Source organism: Motacilla alba, chromosome 7 (genome assembly GCF_015832195.1).
Source record: "Motacilla alba alba isolate MOTALB_02 chromosome 7, Motacilla_alba_V1.0_pri, whole genome shotgun sequence".
Taxonomy (NCBI): Eukaryota; Metazoa; Chordata; class Aves; order Passeriformes; family Motacillidae; genus Motacilla; species Motacilla alba.
Genome location: NC_052022.1, coordinates 23188172 through 23206000, shown reverse-complemented (window position 1 = coordinate 23206000; position 17829 = coordinate 23188172). Strand labels below are relative to the sequence as shown.

At 36.1% G+C, this 17829-nt stretch overlaps 1 protein-coding gene across 5 annotated transcripts in view; it reads left to right on the top strand.

Moving 5' to 3' along the window:
- Positions 1 to 17829, top strand: part of SESTD1 (SEC14 and spectrin domain containing 1) — a 50795-nt gene that overhangs the window by 16809 nt on the left and 16157 nt on the right. For 4 of the 5 annotated variants that reach the window (XM_038142544.1, XM_038142542.1, XM_038142545.1 and 1 more), the window contains 6 exons: positions 1633 to 1723; positions 3737 to 3850; positions 10928 to 11041; positions 12404 to 12501; positions 12857 to 12912; positions 15432 to 15643. In XM_038142544.1, coding sequence (XP_037998472.1) covers positions 1633 to 1723; positions 3737 to 3850; positions 10928 to 11041; positions 12404 to 12501; positions 12857 to 12912; positions 15432 to 15643 — 685 coding nt within the window. The remainder of the gene's footprint in view (positions 1 to 1632; positions 1724 to 3736; positions 3851 to 10927; positions 11042 to 12403; positions 12502 to 12856; positions 12913 to 15431; positions 15644 to 17829) is intronic. The other variant, XM_038142546.1, reaches the window with a different exon arrangement.

The window sequence follows — 17829 nt, the reverse complement described above, 5'->3', positions numbered from 1 at the left end:
CTGGAAAGACTTGCTGAACAGTGTGTGGGGAAAATGGGGCTGAGGGGAGGGATATTGTCCCAAACCCAGATAGCTGTCCAAGCAACATTAATACTACTTTTTTCCCCAAGTTCTATGTGTAAGGTAATGTAATATGTTTGACTTTTAGTTCAGATGTGTGTGGTATATGATGTAACTACAACTGGTTTGAGATCTGCAGTCTAGTGTGGATTGTTGGCTATGTCCAAAATTTGAGAGGCTTAGCTGCTTAAAGTGTCGTGGGTAGAATGTCTTTGGAATATGTGTGTAAAGCCATTCTAAAATTCAACTTATTCCTAGTGTTGAAGTATGCTGTTATGCCTTTCTTAGATGGTATTTAAAATTCCCAGATTCTGAAGAGATCTGTTCAGAACTGAAGAAGAATAAAAGTGGCAACATTATGGTGTTGTCTGTTCATACTGAAGTTTGCTTCCTTTGTTGTATTCTCTCTATTGTGGCTCAAATCACCAAGCTTTTTACTTTTTTTTTTTTTAACTTGCATACAAACACTTGCATTGTCTGACCTTTCTGGAAGTGATAGGTAACTTCTGAATTTGTCTGGTTGTGTATTTTGTTGGGTTTGGGGAGTTAGTTAGTAGAGTTAGTTAGTAGAGGAGTAGATGCTGATACTGCTCAATTCCAGTGAGCCTAAGGAAGTCATGTCTCAAGATGCTGTAGTAACACTCTTCACCTTATTCTTCAAAGCAGTAGCATTGTGCCTTTTGAGTTGGTTTTGTTTGGAAATCGCACTAGTGAAACCTGAACGTTCAGATTGCTTCTAGAAAAATCATGTGTGTGATGTTAGAGGTTCCTTAAAACCGAAAGCATTCATGGACTGTTTAAAAGCCAAGTTGAATTATTTTTTCCTAAATAGGCTAGTAAAGTGGCCTTTTTTACCTTTCTTTTTTTTAAACTTAAGGGTGAAGTTGTCTTCTACCCATACCTGATGAAGCTCAGCTTAAACATTAAATAAATAACAGTTAATTTCTTGTTGTGAAACATAATGCTTTACTGTTGCATGCCTTGTTTTTTGTAAACTAAGATCACAGAAGTAGCTTTGTTTTGTAATTGCAGATTTGGAAAAGATTACATAATCCTTTCCTACCTCTCGTAAATGTAATGGATTTTATTTGCTTATGACTTTGCCAACGCAAGAATTTCAACCTGGGCCATGATATCTAGTGTGGTAACTAACATTAAACCACGGGCTCACTTGCAAGTTCTCTTCTGGATGGTCCTTGTAAAAACTGACATCCCTTTGTCTTCCTTATGACACTGTAAATTGATCTCTTTTCTGAGGATTTTGTCAAGTTAATGGTTAGGAGACCTTTTCAGAGTTGCTACAGTTTAAAGAAATACTTGTATTATGAGATATACTTCAGCACTACTGAAAAATTGTAATATCTAATAATATGCTGGAGCATTAAAAGTGGAAGTTATTTTATAAATGAGTAAACTTAAAGTTTATAAGACAGTGTTTTAAGACTGTTTCTATAAGGAAAAAAGCTGTGTAGTTGTATTTTACAGGAGGCTTGAAATCCAAAGTTGGCGTGGTATGACACTTGTTAGAGTGAATTTTATATTTTTTTAAGTGTTTTTTTTTTTTTTTTTTAGTGAGAAGTGTAAAGCTCGAGGATTCACTGTGATAGTGGATGGCAGAAAATCTCAGTGGAACGTGGTAAAGACGGTTGTGTTAATGCTCCAGGTAAATAAATATTTACACATTCATAGTTGACTGATCAGTTTTATGGATGTGAACCCAATGGCTGTGTTATTGTAGAGACAGTAATTTCCTTAAAATGTGGTTCTGTTCCAAGTTCTGTGCAGCAGGAAGAAATTCTGAAAAGCAGATGCTGCAGCTCACTTAAGTGAGATACAAGTTCTTTATATGCTGAGAACACACAGTTGTAGACCTTTTTCTGAAATGGAGTTTTAGTTAAAAAAAGTACACAGATATGCTCCTGGCATCACCAACTATGGGCAGTAGGAATGTGTGCGGGGCTGCAGTTCACACAGATACTGCAGCTGAGCAGGTTTTGATGCAATATATGCTGTACTGCCTGGGTTCCTTTGCAATAGGGTATAGTTGACTTAGTTGTGGATCATAGTTCAAATCACAAATTGTGTTCTGTGTACTTCAAAAAGTAGGAGAAGAAGAAAAGTGACAATTTCCAATAAAAAAAAATCTAAAAAATATTATTTTAACTCTTCAGAACTGTGGGCCTACAAATAGAGTCTTATTTCTGGTGGAAGTGTAGATTATTTTCTGGTCTCGGTGGTCAAAGAAAATGTGAGATACAGCATTTCTAACACATCAGAACACTCAGACTACTGCCTTTCTTACTGCACACACAGATGGTTCCTCTTTATCAGAGTAGTTTTCCTCTCAGACTTAGGTGAAGCCTCAGAAAGTGTGTCAAATACAAATAGGTTGGGTTTTTTTTGTCCTGCTGGGTCCTTGTTGCTTCTGGGTTTTGAAGTCTGTGTCAAGGTGTCTTTCACCTATTCTTGACTAAGATGGTTTTCCTATTAATAGAGTGTTTGAATCCCTTGTGTTTAGATTATGATCTTGACTGGGTTTTGCTTCAGCCATTGTGTGGTTGTGAGGTTCAGTGGGAGCTGCAGCTAGTGGGGAAGGTCAGCTCTTTGCCCAGGCTCTTATTTCCCTGGCTTCCTGGCAGCACTCATCCTGCCTCTGCAAAGCTTGCAGAAACATAGGTTGCACGTCTGTGTCTTGAGTTTGAAAAGTAAGCTATAAAGAAGATTTTCCTATGTGAATTGATCACTTGTGCAGATGACATGAGATTTCTGTCTACTTCATCATTTGCAGTTCTAAAAAACACTTCTGTGTTCAAAATATTGTGTACTACTTCTGTGTTCAAAATATTGAGTACTTTTTAATAGTTTTTGCATATTCAGTTAAATGGTGTAAGAATGAATTTGGGTTTTTTGTTGCTGATTTCTTTAGCTTCTTTTGAATTTTTTATTAATAAAATTAGGTATTTAAAGAGAAATCCTATGGGTTGTGTCACCTTTATATCACTCCTCTTAACTTTTACTTATTGCTGCAGCTGAGGAGTTTAGAGAATCAAGAGTCTTTGTTCCTTGATGTACATTCAGTATGACACCGTAAAATCAACTTTGTAGATGAAATTACTGCTTTATTCTGAGAAATGTTTTCCTGGTAGTATTTTAATGAATTAGTATGTTGAAATGTCAATATTCAACCTTTTCATTTAGTGTAAGTAATATGTACTGAAGAAATATAGGCTATAATCTTGACATGTAATCTGATAACAAGTGTACAATTTTTTCCTAGCTTTATGATTACTGTTTCCTTCTACATAGAAGATAACATTGGTGGAAAACTCTGTTTTCAACATTTCTTCTTCTTTTTAATGAACCACCATAAATTAAATCAAGTCTAGCCAATAGTTCATTTTTTCTGTCCTAACACAGCATAGACTAATGGTTTGTCCTGTGGACTGGGAGTAAAGAGGTTATATTTTCTTTTCAGTTTTGACACCATTTGCTATGAAATCTTGTGCAGTGTTACGAAGCAGGATGGAGCAAACATGATGTAGATGAAGCAGACTGCAATTTCTGTCTGCAGTTTTTACATTCTTGTATAGATGATGAAATCTAAGTGGGATTCAATTCTGTGGTAAATTAAGGTTTAATCTTGGAAATTTTCCTTATTTTTTCATTTGTTTTACAGAATGTTGTTCCAGCTGAGGTGTCACTTGTTTGTGTAGTAAAGCCGGATGAATTTTGGGATAAGAAGGTTACACATTTCTGCTTTTGGAAAGAGAAAGATAGACTTGGCTTTGAGGTATGTTGAGCTTTTGTCTACTTCAGTCAAAAATACCGTTTCAAAAAGACTGATATAATTGGATGACAACTAAAGTGTCTTTCAAATAGCTGTATTCCTGATGCTTTGTGGATAACCTTAACAAACCACTGTGGCTTTTTAACTTTTTCCGTTTTTAATTAGACTTTCTTCATCGAATATTCTTAACTTTAAAATGTGTGGTATTTAATTCTTTGCTTAGCAAGAAAATACATATTGCGGGTGTTTTGAGTCAGAAACAGTTGTGCAGGATTTAGTGTGAAATTTTTCATGACTTCTCTAACAGGCTGTAGAGATACACGGTGTATGGTGTCACTCTATCAGCTGTAACCATTCTGACAAATATCTTGTTGGTATTGCATGCATCTTCTCTCATTTTCTGAGTTCTTTGACACCAGGAATAGGTTACAGATCCCTTGCCAAATGGAAGGTGACAGTGTTCTGAGTTGTGAGGCAGAGTGTGTACCAGAGACTATGAGTTAATGTTAGCACTTCCCTTGTTATCCCTGTCTGGGATAGCAACCTCAATTTTCCCTATCTTTTTAGAAAATATCTGTGTCATCAAACTTTCCACTCATTTTTTTTTAAAGCTAATCTTGTTTGAACTACAACAGGCATGTAGCATGCAGCCCAGTCACGGTGTCTTTAATCAAAAACATGAGTGTAGTGGTGCTCACTTTTATAAACTAGCATATTGTTTGAAGCCACATCCAAGAGGAGAATTTATTAAGCCTCTGAACTAACCATCTGTACTCAAATAATATTATTTAAGAGCTGCTGGTTAGAAGTGACTTAAGTTTGTAATATTCAGTTTTACCCAGATTTTTCACAATGTAAGGTAAATGTCAGAGTCCAGAGAGCAGCAGTAGTAAAGGCAAAGCCCCTCATTACAAGTCCCTACTGTGGGATTTAGGCTCCCTTTTCCCAGCTACACTCCTGTAAATAAACTTCTTGGGTAAGTTCAGGAAGTCTTTGAAGTTGTGATATGAAAGGATGTGACATAGCAGCAGTTAGTGTATATATGATGGGGTTGCTAGTTTGGAAGTTAGTCCTTCTAAGAGATTCCTCCTGGGTCTTTCTTTAACATGACTCAGCTAGAATGCAGTTTTAGACAAATAAGCAGAAAGCTTACAGAAAATACATCAATAAAGCAGGGATAATTTTACATGACTGTGATAATAAAAGGATTTTTTGTTTCACTTTAAGGTTTGACTAACTGTCATTAAGTGTTAATCCTTTAATTTAGTAATCTTAGTAATTTTATAAAGCTTGTTCTGTGCTAGTAATCACATTGGCATTGTTGGCATAGACCACTGGAATTATGTACCCAAACCTTTTGGTTTCTGTTACATAGTTGCAGTCAGGAAAACTATTTCAGTAAAAATGACCCACCTTCTCTGGGCTCCAAATGTTTGTGTCACAGACAGGAGTATGTCTTTCCTCTATTCCAAATATGAGTGCAGAGCTCTGATAAGGCTATGGAAGGCTCCAACTCAGGCACAAATCTACAGCTGCATAATTTTGCATTACTGGCAGTAAAAACAAACCACACCCAACTCATGTTTTGGATCTCAGGTTAGATTTGTGTAACTACTAGGAAAATGCAGGATTGGTTTCGTGTCAGTGAAATAATTATGAACTAAAAATTGTAATTAAAATATGAAATCTTTTTATTCACTTGGGTGTAATCTCATTTTATTTGAAGTAAATGCTGTGTAACTGTGATTTCTAATGGGGCATCACATCTATGACACAAACTCACCTCCTATTTCCTCCTGCCTGATCTGTTCTTAATACCTTGCTGAATATTCTCATATGAAGCCATTAATCACAGTGTCTTCCTTTCTGTTCAAAGGCAGAGATCCTCTGCTTCAGAGTGAGATGTGGTGATGATGAGTTGCAAAGCACTGAAAGTAAATGTGGGAACTGAGATCAAACAGTACTGGGTGGATAAGTACAAAGAGGTGGACTGATTCAGCTGAGTAAAAGTTCGTATCTTTATTTCTGGTTAGTATTAGTGTTGGGTTTGGACCTGCCTCAGGACAATTCCCATTTGTCCTCCAGCAGAACTTTCTTCTGTAACTTCATTCCTCCCTTATTAGCAATCAGTTCATGTGTTAATTGAAGCAGTTTTATCTGGTCCTGTGCCATGCTTCATAAGAGGAGAGTTGTCTTAGTTGTTATAAAGCTTTCAGCTGAAATGTTGCATATATGACACTGTAATACTTAACACTATTAATGCTTTAAAAGATTGAAGAACAGGATTTGAGTATAAAAATTGCTGTGTTTTAGAGAGTTGAGAAGTGGTGCTTTTTGCTTTTTCATTAATGTACTCTACATAGCAATGTGAAACAAATCACTCTTTTAGTAGATGTAGTGTGTTGTATTTGAGCGTGAGCTTTTCTTATGAGAAAAATGAGCATAACTGGAAGAAAAAATTTACCATAAAAATGGAAGAAATGTACAAATTTGTACACAGTGCAAAATTGCCTATAGATTGGTGGGGTTATTTTGCACATGTCAGTCATTTAAAGCATTTAGAGGAAAAATAATCTCTGAGCCTGATTTAGATATTAGATCAGTACTTTGAAAATCAGTTTGTCAGGAGCAGGAAAGAAGAGGATGTGCTTGCTGTTCTTATCCTTGTGGAAATCAGGAAGCAAAATTTTAAAAGTTCACTGAGGATTTGGAGAATAGAAATTAAGTGCATGAAAAAAAAAGGAATAAGAGAAAGGAAAAATCAGGTGGTAAACGACTATGAATTAGTTGAAAAAATTAGAGTGTAGCGTAAGGATCTTCATAAACCTGAAGTCCAAAGTCTGAGTAGTTCTAAATGCTTCACACTTCTACTGTAGCAGCTGACAGCTCTAACTCTGTAGTAGAGTGTCAGAAATTTCTCATGGTAATTTATCTGCAGCATCTGCTCTGAAAAATCTCAAGTCTGTAATTTACCTTTTAAGAATTATGTAAATGAGCAGAGTATTACTCCACAGAATAAAAAATTATTTAACACTTTGTAGGAAGTATCTAATTTTTGTCCATTTTCAGTTCAGTGTTTTAAGACCAGACTTAATAGCTTGCATGGACTTTTCTAAAAAGGTATATAGGAATTACAATTAAAATTGTTTCTTTAACTGCATCTCTTTTCATCTGTATGCATCTCTGTTGCTATTTTAATATGGGAGGCAATGGGTTCTGGGCAAATTAGGGAATTGTCTATGTGGAGCTGGGGCATGTAAGCCTGCATTTATGTCACATCCTGAATTCTGTCCAAAGAAAGTGTGTTGAAAAATGCAAGTATCTTTGCCTGTTTTCTCTGGGATGTAAAAATGAGAGTGTGCTAATTATTGTGAGCCTGGAGGGTAAGGTGAGTGAGTGGGTAAAACCACAAGTGAAGGAGGCAGTTCCTGGGAGTGGAGTTCATCTTGTGTTTATCTAGGTTCTGCCAACTGCTCTTGTGTCTCTAGTATGACAGATTTCTATGGCACTGGCCAGATAAATATTTAGCTAGTGTTTCTTGGCGTAATGTGAAAGAAAATGATCTTTGTGTAGATTAGTGTTCCATATTAAACAAATAATACCCTCTGCTTCTCAATGTTTAATCAAATAGTATTTCAAAAAATGGATTGAAATAGTATTTGGCACCAAGACATAGGATTATTCTCCTCAGGAAGAGGTAGCCTTTACTTTACAGTTCTGTGGCAATGAAGATCATATTTAGATTGCACTTGTTTAAATTTTATATTCTCAAGGGACATGTGTATTGTTCTCTTTTGGAAAGTAACTACTCCTTTTTGGATTCAGTAGTGTGGCTATTCTGATATTGCACACTTCAGGAAAAAGCTCCTTGTTACTGAAATTTTACAGCCTCCTGTTCTCAAGTAGCTCCTTGGTTTGACTCTGTAACATTTGTATTAAAGAGCTTTTTCATTTCTTCCCTTAAGAGAGAAAGTAAGTTCAGAGGGATGTATTTAACATTTTGGGGACACTTTTACACGTCCTCTTGAATATCTAGAATTCCTCTCTCATCTTGACTTCTGCCTCTATCTCGTTGTAGATGATCAGTGAAAATTGCAGAAAACAGCAAATGACATAGAGAGGTCAGCTTACCGCAAACAGTATTTAAAGCTTTTTTATTACGAAAGATACATGTTGCATGAGTCAAAATCATGTATTTTCACTCCTGAGAAACAGAATTTTGCACTTAAGGCACAAGACTTTGCAGTCCATGTTTTTAGCTTTGTCTTTCTTCTTTTGCCCGACAGCTTTTACAAAGGTTGCTTTGATTTTACTAAAAAATACGGCACTTCCACTTTTCCCAAAGCACTGTTCTGAGTTATTTCTTTAAAGGCTTTCACAAGGACTTAGCAGGCCAATATGGTACAGAGCAAGCTTACTGACTAGAGTAGAGCGGGGACAAGAGCTGGGTGCAGATGATGATTCCATGACTCTGGTCAGTAGCAAACAGGACACGTTTGAAACCTACTGCCGCTGTGAGCTTATTAGCTGTCCCTGTTGTCAGAAGTGGGTGGATCAAGTGGGAAGGGAAGCAAAGATTAAAGGATTCAATAATTTATACTTTTTTTTTCCTGTTTTACCATCTGTCCAGATCTACTTGTTTCTCCCTTGGGAAATTTAAGCTCTTCATTTTAACATCCAGCTATAATCTGCTGTCCAAAGGCTTTTACTTTAGATTATGAAAGCTGATTTCTTTTCCCCTTTTTCTAGAATCAACATCATTTGACTTGGAAAAAAAAGGAAAACAAAAAATCATTTCCGTTGCAAGCAAACAGGGTTTTTTCTGTTTTTACAGCTGTAAATTACCTTATCTTTACCTGTGGTAATACGTTGAAGGGTGAAATTCAAAAGCAAGGGTGAAACACTAATTCATAAGGGACAACTTTTTCTAGGATGTGCTATTTTGACATCTATTTTCACAAAAGGTCACGTTTAATTAGTTTGGATTTTGAAACGTTTTGGAAACCTGACAGCAGAAGTTTGCTAAGCTTGAAGTAGAATTCAGGTCTGTAAAAGTAAAGTGTCCTTTCACTGTCCACGTTGCATTTTTCAACATTTTTTTCTTCTTTGGTTCTTGGTCTGTCTATTTATGGGCTATTAATCTATAGTACCTGATTAAAACATTATTTCTGAAGCTTCAGAGAGGCCAATTGTACTTTTGACACCTAGAAAATATCAAAGCTAATTTACTAATTTAAAGCATATAGAGGATGTTAGGTTAGCACTGCCACTAGTTCAGGTTTAAAGAGCTAAATTCTGTTCAGGAGCCTTCATTTCTGCCACAACCTAGTCAAAAATTCAAATGTTTTCTTATACTATGAAAAGTACACAGAGGATTTTTGCAGCTAGCCCAGTGAACAGTCAATAAGCGGTTTAAGAAAGAAGTGTTTTTTAAATGAGAAACCCGGAGAATGAATGGGTTTGGGAGTACAAGAAGGTTTATTAATGGGGTGGAAGTTTTATTTTTCAGAGTTTTTCTAATAAGATACAGAAAATTTGGGGTTTGACCAAATCACTTTTCTGGGTGTTTATTTATTGTCAGAGGATTCTTTTTTATGGCTAAAATATTTTTTGTGCAGGCTTTGCTCTTTCAGATTTTTTTATTTTAAAAAAACATCTCCGTAGTGGAAGTTTGAGGGCTTGCCCACTCTCCTTCCTGAGGGATCTCAGTTAAAAAAAATCTGAAATAAGTGGTCTCAGTTCAGTCCATCTATTTTGTCAGGCTATTTGGGTCTTTTCAGAACTTGTATTTCAGAAATGAGAACCAGCTGCCCTGTTTGCTTTAGTTCCCCTACCAGAATGTCCATACCAAAATTGGTTTTCTTTATTTTAATGAACTCATAGAGATTAATATTAAAACTACCAAATGTGCCAAAAGAAGGAAGAACAAAGGCCTTTTTTTTCTTCCTTCTTGGATGTATAATCCTCTGGGGTTTAGGCTGGTTACTGGCATTACCTAAAGAAACCATTAGCCAATTCCATTTACAGCAGCCATGTACCATTAAGAATACAGGACAATAGTGTATATTTGGATGTTGCTGAAAGGTTTTACTCTGCAATAATAGACCATTTGTTTGGAGCTACTCTGAATTCTGTAGTTTCAGTATCTGCAGGGAAATGGAACTGGAATAGAAGTCTCTCTCTAGTTAGCTCTTTCCACATATGCTTGTGCCCTGCAAGAGTATGTGGATGATTTGATGGGCTATAAAATTTTTCTTTTCTTCTTTTCTTTTGTTTCTGGTTATATATTGTCAATATGCCTGCTTCAATAGAGAGGTTGTTTTTGGATTTTTTTCCACAGGAGTTATTCCAGGCTTAGCATATCATTCATCAAAACAAGCTGTGTTGCCAACTTTTGGTTTAGGCTTATATAGATGAGGCTCATTCAGGAGCCTCTAGAATGCAGAAATGAAGGCAAGAATTTAGTTTTCCATGCAGCTTGTGTTTTCCTGTATGCCCTGATGTAGCTGATGTACTAGATTTGTCTCCTGGGTGAACGACTCAGGCTTTTAAGCATACTAAAATTTGAATTTTTGACTACTCATAGAAAGAGTATGATTGATCCAACTTTTGCTGAACATATTTGCACAGTAAATGCAGGCACTTAACTTTTATGGCACAAACTTACCTCTGGGACTGCAAGTATTGCCAGAGAGTGGTAAAAATACTGAGTGCTTTGCAGTATGATAGCCTGCTACTATATTCGCTAGAAATAGATGGTGTGGTATATGACTTAATCACAAAGCATCAGCTCCCAGCAGGATAGCAGATAGCCAGGGAACACATTGTTTTCTCCCACTGTAAATAGACAAGGTGGTAGAGATGATGCACTTACAGGATTATGCATGAGGCATACACTGCATGTCAGAATTACCTGTCTGGTTGAGGCCCACATTAATTGCAAACAGCCATATTTCATTTAAACGTTTAGCAGTAAAATCTGAATCACAGAATGATCTGCTCAGTATTTCTAGGCACGCTTCTCAGATACTTAAGAAAAGTATGAGCATTATCTACAAGTGACCTCTTTTATTGTTTCAGGTTATTTTAGTATCTGCTAACAAGCTGACACGATATATAGAACCATGCCAACTAACAGAAGATTTTGGAGGAACTCTCACCTATGATCACATGGATTGGTTGAATAAGAGGCTGGTTAGTTATCTGTGTTTTAGGGTTTGGGGGTTTTTTAATGTCTCCTTCTTGAGCCCAGAAATTTTTATTTGTGTAGCAACTGCAGAGTGTGTAGGAAATGGTCACATGAGTAGTGACACTAACTCTAGAAGAGCCTGAGTCTATGGTATAGTTGCTATAACGGGAAATTGGCTGCTGTAGGAGGAGGAGGAGGAAGAGAAGATCAAAACAAGGAGAAAATGCCTGGACACTGCAGATGCTCCTGGGTTATCTCTTAGGTCTTGGTTCCTGTGCTTTTAAGCTGTCCTACACCAAACACCTACCCTCTTGGTCAGTGCAGTTTCCCCAGCAGATCAAGAAGCAGTGAATGTGCAGGAGCAACTACATCCTTTAATTATTAATCAGCACAAATTTAATCAGCACAAATTTTTTAAGCAACTGTTGGTGTGCATAGGTCTCCAGAATGTTCTTAGTATTTTCTTTATTGATACTTGCTTTTCAATTATTTAAATAGAATTTTCAAAACAATATTTAATCTTCATTGACACAGCATGTTCCCTTCCTGTATAATCTGTTCTTAAAATGTGTGTCTCCATCTGGGATCTCCAGGTGCCTTGCAACTGCACCCGCTTTCCTCTGAAATTTTAAGTAGTCCTAGATAAGTTAAGGAAAGTTCATTGGAAAGCTATTGATTAATAATTTAATAACGGCAAAGAAAATTACTGTGCATGTCACGTAAGACACCCAGTCGTGCTCAGTTCTGTTAAAAAGCAAAACCAACCCTCAGAAGTCAGGTACAGAGGAATTGCCTGAACACTGCACAGTGTCATGACTGTGCAGGTGTTATCTGAGATCAGAAGCCCCTGAGTTCAATGAAACTGATGAGGATATTTTATTCTATATAATCTTTCTATATAATATAATTCAATACATTTTTCTTTTATTTTAGTTATTCATTACAATATGGTCCATTTTAATAGTGAGTAGAAGCTGGAATCTTTACAAAATTATTTTAATCCTTCCAAGTAAGCTGGCCAGTAGTTGTGTAAAATGCCTTGATTCTCTAGCATTATTAAAGGCTTAAATGAAGAATAAATACGTCCCTAAGATCTTACAGGTTTTGCAGATATCTTGATTTTTTTCAGTATTCATTATATTCAGTGTAATATTTACTATCTCCCTAAGGAATCTTAGTGCTCTTAAGTGTTCTGTGAACAAAACTTTGTTTTCTGTTGTTTCCTCCATACCATCTGAATGATGGGAAATAATTACACTGTATAGAGACTGAAGTATTCTAATTGAACTACTGAATAAATTTGCACCTATGCCATCAGTACAGCTACCTAAAATTATTTCTTAAATTAAAACCTTCCTCTTATTTAGGTATTTGAAAAGTTCACTAAAGAATCAACATCTTTACTGGATGAGCTTGCTCTCATTAACAATGGAAGTGATAAAGGAACTCAACAAGAGAGAGAGAGGTATGTGATTCACTTTTGGAAATCAGTGCTTTTAGATTATAAAATTTCATTTGAATTCCAGAAAAATACTGAAAAAATTATATACTTTAAATACCTTGAAATGTGTAAAGAAATTGTAAAGCTTTATAACGTAGACTACAAAGTACATGAGGGTGTGTGTAGATGGATGCTCATTCAACTGATTACATGCACCTCCACTTGTCTTTTAATTTAATGAGTTAAAAAAGTGAGGACTTCCCTCACTGAGAAAAAACCCTAGTCTTTTAAGACCCTTAAAAGGTAGTTCCAGCCTTAGCTGAAGAGTTTAGTGCTACTGTAATACAAATTTTAATAATGTGTTATTTTTCTTTCAAAGATCAATAGATTTGAACTTCCTTCCATCAGTTGATCCGGAGACGGTATTGCAGACAGGTATAGTAAGTCAAAAATTTAGAATGTTGGTCAGTAAAGTGACAGAATTCATTTTAGGCCCCAAGTGGAAGCACAGAGGGCACAGTTGTTATCTTAGCCATCTTCGTAATGTAACAAGCTTATTTACTACTGTAATCTTTGGGTTAACAAAAATTGATGCTAAGAAATGGAAGAACTCCAAACATGTCTTTTTAAATACGTTTGTTTATAATCCCACTTACATCTTTACAGTATTATCATAACTATGATGTTTAATTTTGGGAATGCTTTGTTTCTAGCTGATGTCAATATATTTGCCTTATAGAATGGATTCATCTCAGTAGCCACCACAATACAGAAAGCATTTTGCTGTGGAGTTCTGACAGTTTGCATCAGTCTAGTTCTGAGATGATCATCTGACGGAAAAGTGAAGCACACTTTGCTTCTTGGACTTTCCGTTCAGCATTAAATGATTTGGGATTCTTTAACAGATTGGGTTCAGGGTGAATTTCCTATTTGCAATAAAGTATAATAGTCTATTGATTTGGACTGGATTTTTTTTTTTAATCAGTGCCTTTGTGGAATAAGAAGTAATGCATAGTGTTAGGTGGTGATCAGAGTCTGAGTGCTTAGAATTTTTACCTTGTGGCCTCCTATAAACTAATGTGTGAGTCACAAGTAATACTTGTCACAGTGGCTTTATGTGCCCTCTGTGTAAAAATTTAGTTTATCTAGATGTGGGATAATACTGGTTTGAGTTAAAATGTGGAACAATAATTTCTTAATCTGGTCTTTGAAGCTTTTAAATCATGAAGTGTCTGTAGACAATGTCACTAGATTTTAGCCCAATTGTGTGTCTTAGTAAGATTCTTGGACAAAACAGCACTTAATTTTGTGTAAGCAGATGGCTCCTTAGCCCATTAGTTTATATGCATTCTCTGTTTTCTTAATTCTGGTAATGAATTTTTTTTGGTGGTATGAATTTTATAACTTCCATGGGACTGGATGATCCTTATGGCTCCTTTCCAACTCAGCATATTCTGTGACTAAATCATGGGAGTTTTAAGAGGCAGCCTTTCTCTGTTAGAGTCACTGTATTGAAAGGCTGAAAAAAAGAAAAATTCAGCTCTCCCCAATGAAATTTTTATCTCCTAAGGATAGTTGTGAACAGAGGGTTTAGATAAAAAGCTTCTGTCTTCCATAACTGCAGGTACTCTTCTTTTCACAAGCTCCAAATCTATATATATTTAAATCTATGGTTCATAGAGTTTGGTAAGAACTTAGTTTGAAAAGATGATTTTCCCTGGAAAAAGTGTGATCCTTTGCTGCTGAAACAACAGAAAAAAATTTCAAACTTACCCCAGCAGAACAAACTTGTAAAAGCCTAAGTCTGTTTGCTCTGCAGCTATCTGTGCCTATCTGTGGAGTGTTATAAAAGATGAAATCCAAGATGTTTGTGCTATAGTACAGCAAAATGTATTTGAATTCTTTAGACATTTCCATTTCATAGTAATATATGCTGAGTAATTTAAAGTTGTTTGCTGCAATCTTCAAAGCCCTTGGCATTTTGAATGTGTCAATAATAGCTGTTGAACTTAGTCTTTTGTTTCTGCATTTTCCTTGAGGTATTACTATTACTGAAGTAGTAGGTTTTTTCTTTTAGTGAACTGTCGTGTTATCATTTTAAGACCTGCAGAACTAATGATCTCCAATTGGCACATTTTCACTTTCATACTAACATCTCTTCTGTGACGAAACGTTATTTTATTTTAACTGTTTCACTGGGCTTTTGAGGAGCAAACCAATGATCTGGATTTACTTGTAGTGTTGTGTTTACATACTGAGAACCTTAACACTATAACATTCTTCAAACATTTTAAGCAAAAGATTAAATAGTCAAAACGTACTATTTTTGTGTATATGAAAGTCACTGCACTCTAGAGAGTCTGTATCTTGATATGAAGCTTAAGAGTACAAAGAAAAGGGTAAGACCGGTGAGAACAGAATACTGAAAAAATAGTTATTATTCAGCTTCACACTCTCTGTGAAGGAGTTGTATTTGCTATAAAAATCCTGAAAGACAACTGAGAAATTATATAGTCAGATTTTTAGTGCCTCCAGAGCATTCATTCAATATATGAACATGAATTGTTTGAGAGAAATACTTAGCATGCTACTCACCATTTTGAAGTAAAACAGAATACTTCAGAGTTGTTTCAGACTCAGGATTGTGCTTTCAGTTTTCCTTACATTAATCCTTACAAAACGCTATTATCAATTTGAATGTTAGTCACAGTATATCTTTTATATATCTGAAATATACCACATTTCTTTTCCTCTGTTTTATGACTGATCCAGCCCCACAAACTGCGACCAAAGCTCTGCATGAAATTGTATCATTACATGTGCCCAATGTATGAAAGTTCATTAGCTTTAAAAATGCACTGCTGATGGTTTAAAAGCAGGCAGTCTTACTGCTAATTTTTGTGGGTTTTGTCTTCGAATCTAGACCAACCAAATCTTTCTATGTATTCCTGAAGGTCACGAGTTGCTCTCTGAGTTACAGCAGCGTCGGTTCAACGGATCCGACGGAGGGGTTTCCTGGTCTCCGATGGATGATGAGCTGCTGGCTCAGCCACAGGTCATGAAGCTGTTGGACTCCCTCAGGGAGCAGTACACCCGCTACCAGGAGGTTTGTAGGCAGCGAAGCAAACGCACACAGCTAGAGGAGATTCAGCAGAAGGTAATGCAGGTAAGCTTGGAGCTCTCCTTGAACGCAGTGAGGTGGAGTTTTGAGCTCAAGTCCCAGACAGTGATTTCTGCAAAAGTCAGAAGGGAGACCTTTATGCCTCCCCTCACTTCACAAATGTCAGTGTGCTGGTTTCACGCAGTGCTTTACATTGTGGCTGCCACAGTGACTTTCCAAAGGCTATTCTGATATGTGGAGGTTGCTATAAATGTGCTCTCTTGCTTTGGGGCTGTCCCTTTGCATGCACTGTGGCAGTGCATGGCTGCATTGTTGGAGGTGCAAATGCCTGCCTTGCTGGCAAAGAGAGGAATGCCTTTGACTGAGCATCAGCTTTGCTTGAGAGTTGAAAACCTTCCTTGCCCACGTCATTTAAAGTTCCTGTTAATGAAGATAAGCCATTATTTATTCCTTTATTTGTCTGATGCTTGGTGGTTTAAACTAAGCTGAAGTGCTTAAACTGTCTGTATTTCAGGAACACCCTGACAAGAATGAATATAAACTTCCTAATCAATTGCATGTTAAAGGTCATGATGAACAGGCTTGGTCCTTTGGAAACAGCCATGTAATTAGCACTTTCAGCATTTTCACAGCAGAGTCTCAGTAGAGAAATGAAGGAAATGGAATTCATTTATTCATCTTGTGTTTATTGCTTGAAATTAGATATGTGTATTTTTACGATTCTGTATAGTTTGAATATGCAGAAAATTGAATAGATAATTGCTTTTAACCTTTCAGCATTGGCATTTCTAATGCATGAGGGGAGTGCATGTCGAGTACTTGCACTTTACAGCATTGTAGATATGGGTAAAAATAAAAAGTAATCAATTTTGTTATGTCTAGCGTTGAAAATAGAAATCTACTGAGGAGATAATTTTAATTTCTCTAGTAATTTGATCACTGTAAAAAAATCTAAAAAGCAGATGTCATTTGTTGATATATTGAGCTGGAAGTATTAAAAATATATGAGAGATTAATATAATCCTATATAGAGCATATCAGCACAGCTGTGGGTATAATCAGGTGAAGGTTTTTTCCTTTGTTTAAGTTTAAGTGGTTGACTAAGATGTGATTTTTATTGTACTTTGGCAAACTGACATTGTTAATGCATTTGAGTAGAATAGTTTACCATTACTCAGCCTCATTTTGCAATATTTGTAGTAGAAATAGTTACTTGTTTGCTGTGTGTACACTACAGATGTTACCTGGCAAATAAACTGAGTTTCAGTATGCAGGAAGAATGTGTTTTGCTCTTTTGCCAAATGAATTAGCTTTTTTTAAAGAGTGTTTAAAAGCTTTCTAAATGACATAGAAATATTTGAGAAAAACTTCCTAAATCTAGGAAAGTATTTTGTTTCCTTTGGATTTACAGCAAAAAATTAGGCTAATAGAAGGAGTTAAAGGCTAAAAGTAGGAAGTTAATGATGTACAGAAGGAAGCCAGTAGAGGCAAAGTGCCGTGGAATTTGTTTTGATAGAATAAACAGAAGTTATCGTATAAGAGTACTTGCAGTACTTTAATTAGAGCGAGTGTTTTTCCCTTGTGTTGCTGTGGTTTTGGTTTTTTTTGTGTGTTTTCATCTTCTGCTAGCTTTCTCTACAGTTACATTCATATTTCATTATTTGTGTACCATCTTATATTGCTAACCACTCCTGGATTGCTTTTGTGCTCCTGTTTCAATTTCACTATTTGCTGCTTGTCCTTACTGTGGCGTGCTTCGTTCCCACTCCTATGTCAAATCCCTCTTAATCCAAAACCAATTCTCTCCCTTATGCCTTCAATATCCTACCCTCTCTTTTGAATTATCCCATTTGCTTTTATTCCATGGTTTGTTTCTCTCTCTTTTGTCTTTAATTTTGTAATGTAAAGGCTGCAGTGATTGTCAGATGTTCTGTAATAAGCAGTTTTTCTAAATGCTGCTTATTATTGTAACTCTGTGGGCTAGGATAAACTCTAGCTTTGTCCCTCCTTAGGTAGAGGTGTTAATTACTATTTTTCTAATCTTAATTTACAAAAATAATTGTGACCTCTTGCAGTAGTCTTGTCATCAATTAATTTAAATTTTACTCTATGAAAATTATGTCACATTTTTCTGCGTGTCCCCTAGTAACTGTTCCCTCCTTAGTTTAGGCATCTGTCACAAGAACAGCCCTGTGCTGGCCTAACAGTTGCAGAGGCAATGCAGTAGTTGC